At 39.7% G+C, this 21,141-nt stretch overlaps 2 protein-coding genes and 1 long non-coding RNA gene across 9 annotated transcripts; 2 read left to right on the top strand and 1 right to left on the bottom strand.

Moving 5' to 3' along the window:
- Positions 1-1,912: 1,912 nt before the first annotated feature.
- On the bottom strand, positions 1,913-7,856 carry LOC102720327. Its single transcript, XM_006654229.3, has 11 exons — positions 7,547-7,856; positions 6,472-6,640; positions 5,274-5,955; positions 5,096-5,180; positions 4,714-4,801; positions 4,020-4,204; positions 3,455-3,587; positions 3,200-3,336; positions 3,000-3,074; positions 2,234-2,347; positions 1,913-2,152 (listed from the first exon to the last, which is right to left on the bottom strand). The coding sequence occupies exons 2-11, from the start codon at positions 6,617-6,619 to the stop codon at positions 2,111-2,113; spliced, it is 1,689 nt and encodes a 562-aa protein (XP_006654292.1). The 5' UTR covers positions 6,620-6,640; positions 7,547-7,856; the 3' UTR covers positions 1,913-2,110.
- A 545-nt stretch (positions 7,857-8,401) lies between these two features.
- LOC102720145 lies at positions 8,402-11,550 on the top strand. Of its 7 annotated transcripts, XR_001550251.2 has the most exons (7): positions 8,402-9,168; positions 9,280-9,356; positions 9,426-9,533; positions 9,727-9,807; positions 10,748-10,823; positions 11,011-11,111; positions 11,200-11,550. It is a non-coding gene; the product is annotated as an uncharacterized LOC102720145 (long non-coding RNA). The 7 variants fall into 7 exon arrangements; XR_005811759.1 differs by having other exon boundaries at positions 9,283-9,356; positions 9,727-10,823; XR_005811760.1 differs by having other exon boundaries at positions 9,436-9,533; positions 9,727-10,823.
- A 4,813-nt stretch (positions 11,551-16,363) lies between these two features.
- On the top strand, positions 16,364-17,635 carry LOC121054463 (U1 small nuclear ribonucleoprotein C-like). The gene has a single exon (XM_040524285.1). It carries the CDS (start codon positions 16,529-16,531, stop codon positions 16,979-16,981), a length of 453 nt encoding a protein of 150 aa, XP_040380219.1. The 5' UTR covers positions 16,364-16,528; the 3' UTR covers positions 16,982-17,635.
- The last annotated feature ends 3,506 nt before the right edge of the window (positions 17,636-21,141 follow it).

The following is a 21,141-nucleotide window of genomic DNA, read 5'->3' as shown; positions in this document are numbered from 1 at the left end:
TTACGATAATGCATCCATCCACAAACTTCTTGGGTAAAGCGGACTTTAGGAGTTCGAGTTCCTTAGCAAATGGACTAAATGTTGAGAGCATGTTCAACGGTAGAATGATTATCAACTATCCTATAGTTGTGAAACTGCTTCATCACTATATATCATTGCTAGCATTATTAGCACCAAATGTAGCATTTAGTGCATCCCACACAACTCATGTGCGTCTTTTATGTGCATATAAACATCACACAGACAATCACTAAGAACGCTAAGAATCTATCACACAAAGAGGAGAGTGGTTTCCTCGAATTCTTTTTGTTTTTTAGAATCCATAACTCCTTCAGGTTTGCTCTTACTAACCCAAAATACATTTATAGTTGTCAACCACAGAGCAACCTCAATCTGCCATCTATTGAAGTGCAAACCAAAAAACTTTTTTGGCTTTAATGCATCAGTAGATCCAGCCATATTTAATCTATGTTGCCTATAATAAAGTTATTGGATTATAAAAAATACAACCAAATATAGATTTAATTTATTCTATAAACAAATCATGGCATGTAATGCAATACACGTGAATAGATCGAATATAAGAAGCATCACCGAAACATCTTGACGATTTAGAATTGGGTTCTAGACTAGAGCATTCGCAACAGTAGTAGCACAAACCCTGCGCTGCAACACACGTTGATGACGTCATACTACAACCGAAGAAGGAAGACGCGCCGTGGTGGAAGAATAGGGAGAAATCATACCTAGCGCTTCTGAAAACCTTATTCGCCCTCTTGGCACAACACGTTGAAAGCCACGTTTCCAAAAACCTACTCTCGGGATCTACCGATGCACACTGGCGAGTGGGATGAAGTAGATAGCCTACGATGGTGTAGTCCAGAGGAGATAGCAAACACTAGATGTTTTTCATGTATGCTAGGCGGAGGCTTGACCCAGTATTTATAGGAAGATCAAGATGGCTGAATTATATCAACAACTCGTAATCGAACCAGATAAATCAGGCGTAACCTATCCAAACTCCATGCGAACCAGATAAACAAGAGCCCTAAAACAAACTCTAGATAAATCTAATAAGATTTATAGCAAAACAAAACTATAAAAGAAAACCATAGTTAAGAAAGCACGGTGAGCCAATTTTGACAAACAATTTTCATGCATGTCACATGCCCACACCATCCAAGCCTAGTGCGACGAGCAAGCACGCACGTGGATCTCTAGTTCTCTTTCACACTATTGCTCAAATGGCTAGGATATTATTCTCCCTTATAAGGTCTCAATCTCCTAGAATAAACAAGATGGAACTAAACTTCACATGCATACCTTTCATAAAGTGTTTTTTTTTTGTGAGATTTTCTTGGAACCGTTTCTAATATGAACTAAGGCCTAGTTCCAACACATGCCACCAAAAAGATGGATTAAGTTCTCCTGACCTAACTATTCTTAACATGATGGCTAACACGTGAGCTCCACCAGTCATGGGTCCTCATGTCAGCGGGTGATTTAGGCCTTGTTTAGTTTGCAACAAAAATTTGCAAAAACATCACATCAAATATTTACACACATTTAAATTATTAAATATAATCTAATTACATAACAAATTTCAGATTCCACCTGGAAACCGCGAGATGAATCTTTTGAGTCTAATTAATCCATCATTAACACATGTTGGTTACTGTAACACTTATGGCTAATCACATCCTAATTAGGCTCAAAAGATTCTTCTCACGATTTTCTCCGTAACTGTGTAATTTGTTTTAGTGTTCATGTATATTTAATGTTTCATTTAGATCATTAGATGTCCCAAGATTCGATGTGATATTTTTTTGGGAAAAAAATTTGGGAACTAAACAGGGCCTTAACCTCTATCCAAAAAAGATGCAGGCTTGAATTGTGATAGGTCCGCGACATGGAAGACAAAGAACTCTAAAGCATATATAATAATATTTACACGTCACAGCAACAGCTGCTGAGATCTTCTAAGATGCGAGGAAGATATGAACAGATTGCTTCTTACTGGCTAACGCTTAGCAGATATGTTCTTGTACCTGTCAAGTACCACGAGTACTCTCCTCCACATAGTCAACTTTGACGGGAAAAAACCCTAATTCTAGAAGCGTAGGGGACTTCGTGAGTTCTTCACCCGAGAAACCTGCGATGAAGGTTAAGCTGACTCACATGATGTTCAGGATTAGCAGACAAACATGCAGTTTGATGTTTAGTTTGCACTTACGATATGAGACTTCCATTCCACTTTGCATCCCTCGGTGACACCAAACTGTGGTTGCCCCTTGACGTGCTGGAATATATGAACGAGGACCACCGCATCAAGAGCGGCATACTCTTTCTGCAGGAAGAAAGGATCTCTGTTTTTAGTCATGTCACTTTCCATCCTTGATGAACGATAGGGTATCTTGCTAACTCGTGGCTTTAGATTGATGAAGCATGTTTGACCTAGTTTTAACTAATGGTATTTACCAAGATAAGTTTAACATAATATCTGATGGAAAAGTTGCTTGTACATCAGTACATGGGAATAACCGAATAAGGCAAGGCATCCTAAGGTGGCAATGTTAAAATGTGGTACCGAACAAGCTTATTTTTAAAGCAGATTTCACTTTTTTCTTTCATATAAACATCTGGCATGGATAGAAAAGCTTTGTGTAAATGCATTCATCATGCATGACTTGAGATAGAACCTTACAACATCAAATTATGAGAAATCAATCAATCATACCAACAATGGGGCCACTCCATCTTTTCGCTTCTGCTTATGCTTATAAGACAATTTGAATTTACAACCTTAAATTTAGAGTTGATTTTAGGGGGTTTTCGCTGAAGTTTATTTCTAGCATTGACTTTTAGGTCGCTAAGAATACATATATAAAAGTTTTATTAACAAATTATTTTGGTTTTTTTATAAAAAGGCCAAACAATCACCCCTGGAATAAGGACACACGAGGACTGCTTTTAAAAACATGAAAAATAAGATGACACACCTGATTCTGGGTAAGAGGGCGCTGTTCCCAGTTGCTATTCCGTCGTGTCTTGTTCAAACCAGCTCCTAGTATTTTCTGACACGTTTTATAACATATAAAGATGGAGGAACAGATGATTAACACTCTACTATAAGCTTAAAGAAAATAGCAAAATCGGTTAGATATCAGTTAAGTGGGACTTATTCTTCTATAATGAATACCTTTGACAACCCAGATAGACCACCAGTAGCCCCTTTGAAGAGCTTCTGGATATCAAGCAGCATTTCATAGGACTGGAAACATTTCAATTCTCCATATGATTGTGATAGTTGATGCAGATCACATTGCAGGTTATATCCTTTAATTGCAATGGGGCAAAAGTAGTTAGTACTAGTTCACGTAAGAAAGAAATGTTCTTTTCAGGAAAATAAGAGCGTATGAGAAGAAACAAGTTTTTGATCAAAATAGTACACTACCCAGCTTTAGTATGTTCGAAGAACACATAATTCGCCTGAAGCAGCTATCCAACACTTTTGGGTCATCTTCATACAACTTAATCAGATCAAAGATGAAAGCTTTCTTGTCTGATGCAATTTGGATAATAGAGACCTAACAATAGAGCTAAAATCAATTAATGGAAGGGTTGACACATAAAAAATGCAAATTTATGAAAGGGAAATAGAAAAATATATCATGGGGGCTTCATGATAATAATATGGAAGTTCCAAAACAACAAATACTGTCAAGTAAATATCACTGAGATCACCTACATGGCTACAAGTCTAAAACACAGGAAACGAGATGGATAAATGAATACTAGAATCACTAAATTGCATAGAGGATACCTAAACAATTATTAGCCTATTTTATTCAGTGATGCCTTTTGAGGAAGAACAATAGCGGAAGATTTTTCATTCAGCCTGCTGTATCGCCACAATAGTGCATCATATGATTGCCATAAATTAGGAAAATATTATAATTATATAAGAAATCTTAGGAAAACATGGAAACTGCAGCTATTTAAATTAAGACATCACTTACCTTATTAGGTTTGCTGCCTTTCTCAAAATTAGGCTTCCATTCACAATCCACACCAATAATTTTACAATCTTCGATATAACTTATTGCATTAAGCAGTCCATTGATCTCATCAACCCAGATAATATCTTCCAAAATCAGTTTTTTCAGATCTACATAATCAGACCCGCAACAAATTTCCTCGGGAACTGCCCCATACATGATTAACATACATCAACAGTAGAAATGGAAATGATAGGATAAAGTCAATTACAGAATTTAAAGCATACGATTAAAATTCAGCAAACGTATCATCAAGCTGCATTTCATAACTTGTATGGTAATTACAGAATGCCAGGCTGCATTTCTTTCTCCAATCCATGATTTGTGTTGCCCCCTCATTTCCTTTGTACTAGTAAAATTTTCAAATTAAAATCCATTGTTCCTAATTAAGCCCCTCCTATGAATGTTAAAAGTTGGATGCATGCAAGAAACCCAGATTTCAAAGTTCCAGCTGAAAGTCACCAACTTAAATCATTCTAGTGGGTTAAGATAATAACTAAAAGAAATGTGAGAAGAGTTGGTCTTCAACAGTTTTAATGTAAACATTAAGGACATTTCTAATTTCTAGAGGAAATTGCAATAAATAGCTAGCAAATTAACAGAATACACATCTACAACTTAATATATGATGAATAACATCACTACTTACGCTTACCCAAAGAATTGACATAGCCTTCAAGAGAGTATCGTTGGCAAAGTTCTTCGACTTTCTCCATGTACCCAGCTTCCATAGCTAGATATACCTGTGCATGAAGGTCATGTATAAATCAATTATATTTTATACATGAGGACTGCCAGCCAAACATATAATCATTACGAAGTAGATAACAGTATGGCTTCGTAATAACAATCATAAATCCACATGTAAGAAACATAATACACCCTAGCCATTTTATCTGATGAACAAAGGTAAAGGCATATAGGAAACTGTTCAGTGAATCCAACTTCCACTGCAGAAAAAACATTCATTATCTAGGACATGTACAGACAATAAATATGTCTAAAAAGAATGTTGTGATAATGTGAATGCATTTTACCAGGTACTCCAGCAATTTTGTTTCCTTCTTGGCCCGAACTTCTGCAATATCCCAGCAACCTTTCTCAGCCAGCTTCTTCAGTATACTGCAAACACAATATAATTCCGAAATAAAAAAGATTAGTGAACATTATATAACAGAAATATTTGCAATTCACATTGGGCACAAGAAAAATTACCTCTCTTTATACAAATAGTTAACATCTGGGAACTCTTCTGTAAGGTCATGTTGTTTCACCAGCTCATTAGCACTCTTTAGCATTTTTATATCAAGATACTTTTGGATGATCAAACATATCATTTCCTTTCCCATGAAAACTGCCCACTTCTCTGCTGCCTCAAAGTGATTGTTTTCCATCAGTTTTGTGAGAAAGGACTCATCACAACATTGGATAGAAAATCGTGTAATCAAGTTCACTGCAGTCACATAGGATTCTGATTTCATTAAGCACTGTACATATTGTTTGAGATGTTCTCTTGCCTTCACTAGATCTTCATCACCCAACTCTGTACCATACAAGGCATGGGCCATATCTCTCAACTCAATATCAAATGCCTCAAGAAGCTTTACCAGTATACGTTCCTCATGGGGCACAATAGAAGCAAGGATATCAAGAATAAGTTGAGCAGCAAGATACTTTGCATCTAAGAAATCTTTTCGTACAGACTCCACAGATTTCAAATGCCTCAGGGAAGAGATCAACATATGGCTGAAGCCTTCAGCATAGGTTTTCCCCAGCAATGGTACAATATACATGCATTGAACAACATAAGTGAATGGGCCTGGCTGAGGAGCATTATGTAATGCCCTTTTCACCTGCTGCTGAAGGATCTTGAACTTTGGGGTTGCTTTTCCAGTTCCTGAATTACAAAAATAAAAAAAAAGAAGTAAACCATCAGAGGTGTCAACACTTGACAAGCATAATGATGACAGAACAGGCAAAATACACCATTCAGAAGATCAAGGGTGAAATTTATATCTAAAACAATAAAATAAAATAATAAGCAAGCACATAGCAGATCCATGGTAGAGATTAATAACAATCTTATCTCTTGGTTATGCAAAAAGTTTGAAGAGCCAAGGAGTTCAAAATCCTGTGTTTGGAATTAATTAACCAAATATGAAACTCGTATTTGATGAAATTGACCTCAATCCAGATTTCATACAGACTACTGTGGATTTAATCTGGCACTACTGACATGAAGCGTACTTTATTATTTGTGTATCACATGTTTTTTTCATTTCGTAAGAAAACAAACTAGATGCAACAAAGCTTAAAGAATGAAATATTTTATAACACAAATAATGTAGATACTAAATTATAACAGTGCCAGATACATGCAACTTGTTGGATAATATGAACAGACTAGGTATACCATATAGGTAGCAATCCTTCAAAAGGCACATAAAAGTAGCTGCAGAAACATGTGACAGATCAGAAAATGAGTGTAAGCATAGGGAGCGCTCTTCGTTATATTGATTGCTTTCAGAGTCTTCCTGAGCCTCTGCCTTGGAACAGCCCATACTTCATAAAATCGTCCCAACCTGTGTATGAGAACATATATTCCAAATTAAACCAGAAATTGAATTCCTCCCAAAAGAAATTGTCTGAGACGGATCCATATCATCATATGATGGACAATTAAGGCAAAAGATTATTTAGTTCTACTCATGCCAGTTGCAAATATTAAACTACGAATCTGCTAGAAAATTTATATGCATGTATTAAGTCAACGTTTGTTCCCGCTACAAGAATTTCTAACAAGTTGAAGTTTTTGTTTTCGCAAGAACTAAAACATTGACACCAAAAGTTCCTCCCTTCTAGTACCTCAACCGTACAAGCCGAATAGGAACAACAATGCTGCATTAAATATTAGCTATGAATCATTAAAACTAATCTGAACGAACTAATGGCTCGAGCTCCATGATCTTTGTTTTTCCATCTCTCATTCTCTCTACCACCATAACATCAAGAGAAATTTGCAAACGTGGCGTTATAATTTTGCAAAGGTAGAGATATGTCATTAGTATCTCAATGATACGTGGAACCCGCACGAGTCAATAACATGTGAAACCTGCACGGGTCAATAACATGTGAAACCTGCACGAGTCAATGACAGGTGGGTCGGGCATTTCTCCAATTTTGTAAAATTGTAATGGCATCCTTACAATTTTCCCTAACATTTCAAATATTAAGATGCAACATTTTGGACAAAAATTAGAACGGAAATGAAAAGCGGGGGCTCACGCATTCCCTCCCACTACCCCCAAACCGATAACCATGAAAAAAAAGATATCCCCACTCGAACACTCATGGGATTGGGGAACGCAGCCCAGCTCGCACAAACCATGACCCAACGGCAATCAACCCCCGGATGGAACGAGTGGCCTTCATTTTCCCAACGCTAGGGAATCGAGTGGAGGACGAAACGAAGCAAGAGGACGCCGCACCTGCCACAGGGATCCCGGCGAACTCCTCCTCCTACGCTGCCGCCGCCGCTCCTCGTCGCTGGAAGCGGCCGGGGGGGTTTTCTAGGGTTCGGGTGGGGCACTCAGAACTCGGGAGAGGAGGAGGGGGGGCTTCTAGTGATTCGCGAGCAGAGCACGACGGCGGCGGCAGTAGCACCTGGCGGCCGGCGACCACTCGCCGTCGTTGGGTGCGGGAGGCCTGGAGCATTTGCCGTTTTCAGCTCTCTTCCGCTCCCCACCTTTTGGGCTTTTCAGGGCCTCTGCTTGGCCTTTTCGGGAATGCAGGCAACATGGCCAGATTTTTTTTTCTTTCTTTCTTCCTTACTACTCCCTTCCGGATGTTTTACTTTTTCTGTTTATAATGTGTAATCATTTGTTTTATTTAAAAAATTATAGAAATATTATTTATTTTGCTTATTACTTATTTTATTATCAAAAGAATTTTAAGCATTACTTGTCATTTTTTATATTTGTACTAAATTTTTAAATAAGACGAATAGTCAAACTCGTTGCAACTAAAAAAGTCAAACATCTTACATTATAAAATGAAGGTAGTAGCATATTACTCTTGCATTGCAACGAGATCTTATTAAAAATATTATTAAAGTAGAGCTAATAAAATGGTTTGATATATATGTCTAAGTTATTTTTTCTTTTAACAAAATAGGAGGGGTTTGGTGGTGGGGTAGGTGGCAAGATTCACCACCACCACTGCTCCCTTTTATAACAGTAGATATTATTTTTTTTATCTTACTATTAGCATGTCCATGCATTTTTTAAGGTCATGCCTAATGTGGTGCCTCACTCGTGTGGTTTTACTCTTCATTAGATCAGGTCTTGTATTAACTCAATTTACGCGTTTACTCGTTGGATAAATCGTACAAAAACAGAATCATCTGCATTCATAGAACGACTGAGATCAGCTTGAGCCGCCCTCACCTCCACACGCGCAGACGGCGCCTCGCCCTTCGCCCGCAGACGCCACATCACCCTCGCCCCTCCACCGCACTCAGATTGCATTCCCCCCTCCACCGTGCCGCCCCCGACGACGCATCGTCGCCGCACCGCCGCCGCCTTCGCTCCTGCCCCCGCGAACGACGCCGCCGCGACCGACGTCGTCCTCCTCATGCACCGCTTCTCCATCCGGCCTCACCCAAAACCCTCTCCCACCACCGTTACACCCACCGCCGCCCCAACCCCATCCCCTTCCCCCACGGCCTCAAACAGGGGTGGAGCTCCCATCGACCCCGGCCGGAACCACCCCCTCCTCGTGTCGGTGTCCCAACGAGCCATTCCAATCTCTCCATCTCCAATGGTGCGGCGGCAGCAGCGAAAGGCCGGAGGAGGCGAGATGATTGCGCCTCTATGGCATCTGCGGGGCTGCCGGGCCGGCTAAGGACGGGTGGGTTACGGTGCGGCGGCGTGCAGCGTAGCGGCAGGTAGGAGGCGCAAGGCGGCAGGTGGTCGAGGTGCGGTCGCGCGGCACGGGCACAGGCAGCCGGCGGGCGGTGTCCACTCAGGCAGCCGCGCAGGACGGCAGAAGCCACTGACGCTAAGGGTCGGGCCGGCCGGCTCGTTGTCGTCCTGACCTGTACATCTGTGTGGTATGAGCTCAACTTCTCAAGAAATGATAACCTACCAAAGACATTTTTGCTTGACTTGAATAGTTCAATCGGTGTGACACGTTATGGCTCCATCTTCTCTTCCGATTTCAGCAGGTGCAGCACTGCAGTTCAGATTTCCTCTCTGAACATTGAAGACTGCAATCTGCATGATGAGATACTACAGTCAGGTATTTCCATAATCTTGATCATCAATCCCAGTCAGTATTCCAAGTTGCTTGGACCTCAATTCCAATCAGACTGATGCAGAGATAGAGACTACATGCCTTCAGTTTAAAGTTTCAGAAAAAGGGGTCGATCTAGATAGAAAGTGCAGCTAACCAGCCGATTGATGTAGCACGCACAAGGTAATCATCATTTCTGAAGGTCGGCACCATGAAACTTCATTTTTCTTAATATATTTTTATTTCAATGCTCGTTTATGTATTTCCAATTTAAATGTTAGACTTGGTATAATTGTAGCCTCATATTATTATGTAACTGATTTGATTTTAGTTTTGTACGCTTTTAGGAGATTTAAGACTGTTCAGTATGTTGCAGGAAAGAAGCAAACTGTGGAGGTGCCGGCCTTGGCTGCTCTCTCGCGGATTTTCTGCAAGTCGAGGATTAGATCATCCCCAGGTACTTGTAACTTGCATGTTCGCAATGAAATTCATGCTGATTTTAACTTATGTTGCTCTGCTCACGTATCCATCCATTTTTCTCAGTCATAGTTGATTATTGATAGCATGTAAGTTACATGCTCACATTTTCACATTAAAAAAATATTATGCCATCTATAAAATAGTTTTATTTACAATTTTAGATCTAACTATTGGTAATCTTTTCTACTTTAAATCACCAAAATTTGCTACTACAAAATGCGTTGGTACCGTGGAATAATTTACTGGTGAGATGTTTGTTGGGGATTAAAGTTGCCAGATGACTCGAACGATATAATTAGGACATGCTTAACTTACCGTCTGGTTTGTGTGGTCCATTTGGTACAAATTACGTGGATTAGAAACACGTCGATAAGCGAAATTGCAGAAGATATATTTTTTTGGAGCTTTATCTGTCGTGAATATTTTATTGGCTAATTGAGCGATCTACAATTCATATCCTATAAAAAGCTCTAGAACTTGAATTTTGTTTATTCCCCCTTTTTCTGTAACCCCACACTCTTTCATGGCCTTTATGCAATTTTTTCTATTTTAATGGATAACCTTTTGCAAATTCTCATACCAATGAAATAATGTGGAACCTTTATTCTGGTTATATTGGATCAAAATACAAGAAAACTCTACATAGTAGATCCTAATCCTCTTAATCCTATTTAAAAAATAACCCGAATGTAAGATATGTCAAAAAGTTATTACGCCTTGCCGAGCACTTCAGAAAAGCCATACACATAGAATCTCCTAGATCTAGGTGGGTTGAAGATATAAACCTTTGTAGTCAAATAAATGTTCCAAATGTGCCAATTCACAAGAGGTATGTTTTATTCCAAAATTTCACTAGTGAAACATCCAATTTATTTTTTCTTACAAATCAAAGGCATGTAACTATTGAATCTTGTCAGTGAACTATCTGGTTGTCTTGTTCTTCTTTTCATGCGTGCATGGAGAAATGATGAACTACAATTTTCTGGTTTCAAGGTTAGCATCAAAACATTTCCTTTTATTATTTGGATATTAGGAAACTTTTTCATGTTAATTTCCCCCCAATAATTGAAATTTTTTCTGAACTCTCGAATTGCTTAATGTTGCTATTGTTGCTATTAGTAAATCATAACTTATGTTTATTTTTCCATGTACATGTTCAACAAAATTATGCTCAATCAAGTTGTTACCTCACGTAGAATTCTTACCAAAACTATGCTGCCTAAAAAGGAGCCGCTACAAAGAAATATTTGGAAATGAAGCTTGCACATGGTTACAGCACAGGTATTGTTTCACTTTCACTCTCGACAATTAATATGACAAAATTTTAAAAAGTATTGTCAATTTTATTTACCTATATACATGATGCAAGATTGAAGACAGGACCCGAAATCTCTCTTCCCCTGGTCAAGAAGAATATGAACCGTATTAGCCAGCTGTCTATTATGCATTTGGGGTCTATGTTTGATATTTGTTTGCTTGAAACAGAGGTTTATAATGATGCCGTTCTTTCCATATAAAACATTTCAATTTGTTATATATTCTATTTTTTCATTAATTGCTTAAGGAGCAACACCTGATTCTTTGTCTATTTTTTTTACTTTTTTATATATGTAGCCAGCCATACCGTTAGTTCCAAAAGTTCAAGGTTCTTAATGTTTGGTGCATTGATATTTGTATACGGTACTTGTAAAAAGCACAATATGCTCGTTTGAGACACTGGATACCATTAATGATTTTCTTTGGTACTGTGTAGTTTGGGGCTTTGAGCTTTTTCAAGGAAAAAGTCAAATGATATATTTGCAAATGAAAAATAATTTATAAATAAAAAATATGTGTGTGTTTATAGCAATCTAAAAGCAAAGGCTAAAAATAAACTACAATGAAAAAACATTAAAATCAAATTCAACTTAAGATTAAAAATTCAAATTTTGTCTTATGACAAAAGACAAAAGATATATAGGAAGCTGACTATTTTAATTAGTAGTAGTGAAACTATTTAAAAATTGCGTTTTAATTGGATACACCTTGACATGAATTTTTTTAGTGTAACTATACTTGAGTTGGTTTTAAGGCATACATCTACGCAGCGGCGGAGGTGGCATGGGGGCTGGGGGGTCTTCAGCCCCCACTACCGGCGTCGATCCCATGGAGACCCCCCTAAGCCTCCTTCTAAGCCCTCCTACAAATTTTCTCCATGGTTTCGTGGGATGGGGATGGAGTTCTTCGGTTCGTGGTTGAAGATAGAAGATAAAATTAGTTTGACCGTTATGAAAAGAAACCTAACAAATTTGTTTTCTTGGTCTAGCCCACTTAGAACACAGCCATCAACATCCAGCCATTCATTTTTGTCTGTTTTCATCCAAACCGTCCATTCTCATCCCAATCCACACTCCTCCTCACCACAATACCCTAATTCTCACTCACACCCACCCAATCCCAGACGGCTGGCGATGAACGATATATGCACGGAGCGACGGAGGCGGTCGTCAGCTGGCAGCCGACGGCGAGCGCATAGGAGCGGGCCAAGCGGTGAGTGGCCTACGCACGCGGTAGGGGTCGGCAGCGGCGCGTGGCATGACAGGGAGCCTGACACATGTGGCACGGTAGAGGGCGACAGGGGCGCACCCGCACATGGCAGCCGGTTTGGTCAGCTTCCCTATGATTTTTTCCTGGATCCGTCCCTGCATCTACGAGCATTTTAATATTTTATTTAGCCCCAAGGAGTGGTATACGGGTAATGTTTATGCGTCTCGAAATAATCTCATGATATGCTTTGGTTGAAGGTTAATTATTGTTTTTATGTTATTTCCTTTACATATCAAATATGATCGTAGCGTTAGCACGGGCAAATTACTAGTGATACATAGAAGGCTTTGAGTGGTCTCATAGGTATCAAAGTAACCTCTGCACAAGAGCCTCACGAAAGAGAGGTGGCTCAAGGAAGAAAGGAAGAGAGATACCAGTTGGTGGCACCTGAAATCTAAAGACTGCACGAGGATAGCTAGATGAGGTGAGTGCCGCCACAAATCAAGGCCAACAGTGACGTCTTCGACTCTAGCCTCGATGAGCTGATGAAGACCGTACGACAGCAGAAAAACCAAGTTATAACTATGAGTATGAGTATAGAAGCGCCATGGAGCAGGCAAATCAAGCCATGGAGCTCATCGACTTGACCATTAGATTGAGGATGGACTGGGAGCGTAGACAAATAAAGAATCGAATGCGTTGGGACTGTAGATTGGATAATAATTATATCTAACCATTTTACTAACAACATTTCTCTTTGTTTTCTTAGAGGCAGTAATTGCATATTTCGTACATGGCGGAGAGGAGGATAACTATGAGAACTTATTTTTTTTTCTATTGATTAATAATGCTTGGGAATATAGAATTGTTCATGTGTAAGTGGAGAAAATATTTCTACTCCCTCCATTCCAAAATAATCCTCACTCGAGCACTACTGATATGCACGGACATAGCCCAACTGGCATAAAATATGAACCAACAGTGATCAACTGTGGTATGGAATGAGCACATTTCATATCCAACGCTAGGAATCAAGAGGATACAAAACGAAGTAAGTGGGTGCCATACCTACCACAAAGATTCTGGTGAACTCCCCTTTTGTTACGCCTGCTACCGCATTGCACGCTTCGAGTTGTCTCACAAGGTGTCAGAGTAACCTTTGCATGAGAGCCATAGGATAGAGAAGGCGGTCCAAGGAAGAAAAGGAAGAGAGAGATAGCAGTTGATGGCACCTAGAGTCTGAAGACCATGTGAGGATAGTCAAGATGAGTTCCGCCATAGATCAAGGTCACCAATGAAATCTTCCGCCCAACCTTGACGAGTTGACTATGAACACCCAACAACATGAAGATAAAGCAATGGTTGCTGGTAAAGAAATGCTATGGAGCAAGTAGATTCAACCATGGAGCTCATAGACTTGACCATCGGATCAAGAGATGGTGATGGTGGCGAGTGCACTTGGAGACGGTTGTGCCAAGTGGTGGTAGGCTTCTAGCTGCAAGGGGCTTGGACAACTAGCAGTAAGGGGCTTGGGGACAACCACCGGGCTAGTCATGGCTATATATTAAAGAAATGGAGAATTTTTGAGAGGGGAAAATTCTTTTGCGGTATTCTATAGTTTCTTTCTTTGAGTAAACAATTTAACTTAAGGTCCGAACATCAAATAAAGATGGGTAAAATATAAAAGTAACATTTGTGGGTCCATCCAAGTTAAACTTCCATTGTAGTAGTAGTAGTATCTTTATTAGTTGTGTTTAGCTTTGTGTGCCATGTCTTTTAGTTGAGACCATTGTCTAAGACCACATTTGTATTGCTCATGCCTTGACAGGCCAAACCCATATGAGTGAGGATGTGACCGAGAGTGTACATTGGACATAAAGAACCGAATGGGCATGGAGTAGGGAATGCAGATTGGATATTAAGAATTGTATTTAACCGCTTTTATTAACCATATTTTTCTTTGTTTTTTAGAGGCGGAAATTGCATATTTCGTACAATGCGAAGAGGAGGAAAACTTTAAGAAGTTAATTTTTTCTGGTGATTGATAATTCCTAGGAGCTATGGAATTGCGTCAATGTGTAACAGGAGAAAAGTTTTGCACTCCCTCAGTTCGAAAATACTAGAGGCTTTAGTTGTATCCTAATTCGAATTTCGTTAACTTTGACTAAGTGTATAAAAACCAATATCTATAATTGTAAATAACATTATCAAAAACATATCTTATGGTGGATTTAACATAACTATTTTAGTATTATAGGTGTGGTGTACTTTTTATAAAATTTAGTTAAGATTAGAGATTTTTTTCCTTAGAAAAAAACTTAGATATCTTATATTTTGGAACGGCGAGAGGATTTTTCGTAACCCATATGTTTATTTTAAATTTTACTTGCCACCGGAGAGTATGTTTTTGCATAGCTTTTGCAGCAAATTATAAACCAAAGTGATGTTGAATTTTGATAGAATTTTAAAGTCTGGTTTTGAAAAACCCTATGTTGACAAAACTTTTCGCTTGTCCTCTTAGCAATCGTGACAAAGAGCTAAAAACAAATGATGAAAAGACATAAAATTAATCCTACAAATCAAAATTCTAAAATTCCAATTAAGATTCACTAGTAGATTATAATCCGAGGATTTACCAAGCAGCAGGATCAGTGATCACTACGAGCCATGAGAGGAACCATTTTACTCCATGCAGTAGCGTGTTGTTGTCCCCAACGTGTAGGAGCTAGCTTTCACTTTTCAAAATTCCCACCACCTTCTATGATTCTCATTGCCTTGTTGAAAGGAACCTTCTAGAATGCTTCTAATTATGCAGTCCAAGTTTTAAATGCAAAGACAAATAAAATCTTTATCCAAGTGATACTAGTATAGTATAGCCTTGCACAACCAGCGGAGACAGGAGAGGAAATTAAGGAGAAGAGAAGGTGAAATAGACGTGATATTAAGCTTTGGAGCATCACCATTCACCAAGGTTTTCAAGCATTTCAGCACCATAACAGGAGCATGTGGGCGCACACAAAGCATACTCACAAAGAAGAAAAGAATAGGCCAAGGAAAGAAGACAGCTGCTGCAGAAGCATCTGTAGCTTTTGATATTCTATCAATTTTTTGAGTGCTATCCTAGTCACAATGCCTTTAGTAATCGTGTGGTATATCCCGTCACCGGCCTCAAATATATAAGCATAAGTAATTGGTTATAACTTTTGAATATCCAATATGATAGATAGTGCAAAGCTAAACGATGTTACGTGACAACACTGTGATTTCCTCAAATACACAAACTATTGTTTTTCATGTCTTTTGTTACTCTTAGATAAAATGACTATCGTTTAGCCCAGTTCGATAAATAGTCTTTTATATTAAAGTCATTAACTCTAGGGTACACATTTTAAGGGATTCTCGATTTACAATGGAGGTCAGTTGGAGTGATCGCACAACACGTTAACATGTGGGTCCTTAAGTGAACGGTCTGATATATTTATGCCATCCCTTCATCATATCTTCTTCATCTATTTGTAATATAAGTAAAGAAAAAATCCTTGTGATAAAAATTATGTTGATCTAAAATATCATGTCATGATAGTAAAAAAAATATAGTTGCGTCAAATTTAGCTCAAAACCTAGTTTTCAATACTTAGTTTGTTACGGATAATATAAAACTCGAGGCGACCGAGAAATACCAAAATATCCACCAAAATGCTCCTATTTGTTCAAAAGAAAAGGCGGAACGAATTGTTTGCAAATAAAAATTTACGTGTTTATAACAATTAAAAACAAGTATTATAAAATAAATCATAATTAAAAAATACTGTAAAACCAACTTCAAAATTAAATTCTAAAATTTATTCATAGTTTACAAGCCAGTTGCACAGTCGAAACAAAAGGATGAGCATCAATGCTGCACCCATGAGAGATACTTTTCTTGGTGGCTGCATACTACCACCCTACTCTACTCTACTCTACTCTCGTCTCCTCTCCTTTCCTTTCTTTCCCCTTTTGTCGCTCACCATCCGCCAACACAAAACCGAAGAATTCTCGCCATTTCCTATCTCTCCGTTCTCTCCTCTCTCTCTCTCTCTCTCACATACACACACGATCTCTACACACACACGTTCTCTCCTCTTCTCTTCTCTCCTCACACACACGCACGCACACGCCCTCCCTCCTCACCCATGGCCGACTACCACCGCCCCTACCGGAGCGACCTCGACCTCGACCTCCGCCCGCCGCCCTCCTCGGCGCCCCGCTCCAACGGCTACTTCTCCTCCTCCTCCCCCGCCGCCAACGCCTACTTCACCCCCGCCCCCAAGGGCGCCACCGCCGCCGCCGACCGGCGGATCGAGATCTACACCACGGGGCCCCCGCCGCTGCCTCCCCCTCCGCGCCTCGCGCTGCCGCCGCCGCCCGGGAGGAGGGACGGCGGCGGCCTCGGAGGAGGTGGGGGAGCTGCCGGAGGAGGAGGTGGCGGTGGCGGCATGTGGTGCTTCAGTGACCCGGAGATGAAGCGGCGGCGGCGAGTGGCGAGCTACAAGGCGTACTCGGTGGAGGGGAAGGTCAAGGCGTCGCTGCGGAGGGGGCTGCGCTGGTTCAAGGGCAAGTGCTCCGAGATCTTCCACGGATGGTAAAAACCTTGTGGGGTTGTGATTGCTCTCCTCGCGCCATGGCTCCTCTCTTCCTCTCTTGGAACGGAGGGGGATTCCCAAGAAACAACCTAAAGCCCTCGAAAACGTTTGCATGCTAGATTTATTTTTTTCCCCTTGGAGAAGGTAATGATCCTGATATCTCTTCTTCTACTACTACTAATTGGATGATGGGTTTGAGATTCTTATGAGTGTATATTGATGAGCTAATGGAGAGTGGGAGGGATTTGCTAAACGGTCGGTGATGCGTGTGCGGTAGGCAAACTTTGAGGATTGATACGCATTTTGTTGTTGTTGTTGTGGTGGTGGTGGTGGTGATAATAACTAGCTGTGATGTGTATCTTTGTTACTGATCAAATGCTTTAGTAGTAGAGTTTGTGTGGGTGAATGTATCTTTGTTGATCCATAAAAGAAATTCTCCTGCTGTTTTGGAGGCCTCTTGAGGCATTTTAATGTTCAACTCGATTTGGTATTGCTAACATCGATTATTTGTTATTTCGGGTACTGAATTGGAGATGGTGTAATATTTACTTGATAGATGTAAAGATGTGTGTGATGGTGAGTTTTGCTTTTATTTTCCCCCTCTTGTTCAATATTCACCAATATTTTTGGTTAACTGTGTGGTACTGGTGTTCATTTGAGTGGCTGATCTGGAACAATGAATTCAAAGGTTGATAAGTTGATTGATACAAGTACCAATTAGGTACTCTGATGAACTTGCATTTGAAATGCAAAAAAAAAATATTGGTCACCTTGACAGCTTAGCTTCAAACTCTTTCTGCACATATATATGGCAACAACAAGCTAACCTTGTCTGTTAGCGCTATCAGCAGGTAGGCAATCCATTATATAGTGCCATTTATGTCCTTTAATATGGTAAATTGTTCTTGCTAATTTTATCATTTCTATGGTAAATGTTCAGAAAAGCAGCAGTAGTTAAGATGACATGCTGTCTAACTCTTCCTTTGTTTTACTGTGTTTGGTGTGATGTGATTTTGTTCACCAAACACCCCTCAGTGTCTATGTCAGATCAGCATTACGCTAGTGATTTATAGCTTTAAACTTTTGTTTTTGAACATGTCAACCAACTAAGAATATATATTAACAATTGCTTCTTCTAAATTTGTGACCCCTATGTTTGTTCCAAGAATTCCATTAGTTTCTTTCATATTATATCAGCATAATCAATTCAGTGATTTGTAAACTTGTGGAGACGTCGTTGTCTTGATGATGTACCTTTTGTCCATATCATATTAAAATACTTAAGCCAATGATTAACAGAATTGTTTGGCGCTATCACTGTCTATATGATTGTGCCATTTTCTCCTGAAGTCTTGCATGATGTTTTGGCACAGACATGATTTTGATAGGTAATACATTGTGATTATTAGCTGAATCAGCGGTAAATGATTAATGAAACATGGCAGTAAATGTTTTCAGCTCAGATTATTAGCTGAACCATTCAACTCGATCAGCTAAATTTATTCATCATAATGTCATAGGTCAAAACCCTTGTTCCACTTTCTCCTTATACATAGACCACCAAAGAACTATATGTGGTGTTGAAAGTTGAAACTACCAGACAAAAGTGTTTTTCATTGATCTGTAGAGGGGCCAAACATATGCATGGCCCTACATTAGTGATCTGTTACAGGGGAGAAGCCAAGATGACCCTACATTAGTGATCTATAGGGGACCCAAACATGACCATGCATTAATGCTGGTGTTAAAAGAAGACTGTACTGATTGAGCATTTGAGCTGTTGCCAGGGAAGGCACCAGCCACTCATCCTCCTTTTAGTTCCTTCTATGTGCAATATGGCACTGATTGATCATTAGTGTATTTTGTTTCCTAGTATACATTTTTTTTATTCATCAATCCATGATGTGTGGTTATCTCCTATTGAGTGAACAGTTTCTTTCACTTGACTGGTTCTTGAGAGGGCAAAACTGAATTATGAAAAATGGTACGACCTGAGTGATGCTGGTGCATTGTGGTCACAGTAGGCTAAATGCTGCCTTGCTGTGCTTACCTGTGGCCTGTGAGCGGTACAGGCTAAGTAATGTCTGCCAGGGGAGGCCATTCAACACATTTGTCCTCTACTTGATGCTGATCGTGGAATCTTTGACTGCCTGGTTATCTCGGGAGAGAAATGAAGGATCCTGACATAGCTCACGTGTTCCATTACATGAATTTCATGTGCATGTACCCACTCGGTCACGAACATGCCTTTTTTTTTTCTAACATCAAATTGGTCACATAATGTAAGTTTATCACTGAATTTAGACACAATTTTAACACACCCAATCTAAGGTGGTGTTTAGATTGAGAAAATTTTTGGGATAAGTGTCACGTCAAATGTTTGACCGGATGTCGAAAAGGGTTTTTGACATGAATGAAAAAATGAATTTCACGGCTAGCCTAGAAACCGTGAGACGAATCTTTTGAGCCTAATTAATCCGTCATTAGCACATGTTGGTTATTGTAGCACTTATGGCTAATTATGGACTAATTAGGCTCAAAAGATTCGTCTCAAGATTTCTTACATAACTGTGCAATTAGTTTTTTAGTTCATCTATATTTAATGCTTTATTTAAGTGTCTAAAAATTCGATGTGATGTTTTTGGAAAAAAAATTTCGGAACTAAACGAGGCCTAAATGTGTAAAAACCTGGTAAGCAGGTACAGAACCTTTTCGGACTCCCAAAACTCGATCAATTTACCTCTTCGAGTGGTTTGCACCTTTGTCTTGTCCCAGGTGATGCTTACGTGGCAGTAGAACAAGTGGTTGGTGGTGACGTTTGGGATGCTAGTGATGTCAACTACAGGTAGGGGTGGTAATGAATAAGGCCCTTGGGTTATTTGATAATCCTATTTAATTCATAAAAGAATTTAGCTCAAAACTCTATATAATTTTATTTTCAATTCGTTTTAAACCTGGCCTTTAAATTTTATATGTAAAATAGTTGGGTCTATTACCACCCCTAGTTACAGGCCTTGGCGATGCCTCCATGAATCCAAATGTTGATGCGGTAATGATATTCAAGGTTGATGTGGTCATGTTGGGCTAGAGGTATTTGATACTCCAGGCGCAACCTCTGCCATTGTTTATCCTTGGTCGATGAGTCTCACCCGATGGAGGGGATGGCGATTGCAAGATCAAGGTTGAACTAACGAACTCATACCTAGAGTTGCGGTGCCGATCTGGTTTGCATCGGTGGCAAAATCCATGGTAGAGTGCTCATTGGTCCATGCCACTCCGTCGCGGCGCTCGAGGCCAACCCATCGACATCACACACCATGGCATCTAGCTCAACCTCGCCACTGTTGTCATGGCGTCACCACGAGAGCGGAGCAAGGAGAGAGATGGAAACAGAGGGATGACACATGGTCTCATTTTATTTCTTCTGACTGTAATGCCACACAAGCGTCATGTTGGATTAGACCCAATAAACGTGTGCCATGTAGAACAAGGCCGTCCTATAAGCCACTATAGGAGGCAAAATGAATTGGTTTCGATACGTGAGAGATGCGATATATTTGGTCTTACGATGGTGGGATGTATATTAGACTTGGTCTATAGTTGGGGAGACCTAATGTACCTTTTCTGTCAGTATGACACAAAATGTATAGGCCCATTGCATTTCCCCTGCCCAGCCCCGTGTATGTCTGGGCCTCCATAAAAGAAAATGTAGGATATTTTACTGTGCATTCTTTTACCACCAGTTAAACGTCTCCCCCCTCTTTCTCTGTCCCAAATTTAAACTATTTCTATCCCTCACCCTTTATCCCAAAATAAAGTTATTTCTTTACCTACCTCATCATTTCAACCAATTACCATCATTCTTCATTTAATTTTCTCACATGCATTATGTCATCTACTAATCACAACCTTTATCCGATTATTCTCATATACTTTGTTAATCCCCATAGTTAGCTTTAGAAATAATTAAGAATTACTACTATTCTAGGAGTGGTCAAGCAGAATGGGAGAGTGGGTCTCCGGAATCATTACCATCGACATCTTAGAACCGGGAGAAGACAAATAAGTTTTTCGAAAATGCTATTTGTGACTGCTGCTTTCCATCACGTCGCCTCTTACTCCCCACAGTCACAGCGCATCGTCATTAACATACGGTGTTGCAC

This window comes from Oryza brachyantha, chromosome 5 (assembly GCF_000231095.2).
Source record: "Oryza brachyantha chromosome 5, ObraRS2, whole genome shotgun sequence".
Lineage (NCBI taxonomy): Eukaryota > Viridiplantae > Streptophyta > Magnoliopsida > Poales > Poaceae > Oryza > Oryza brachyantha.
This window is presented reverse-complemented; position numbering and strand designations above follow the sequence as displayed.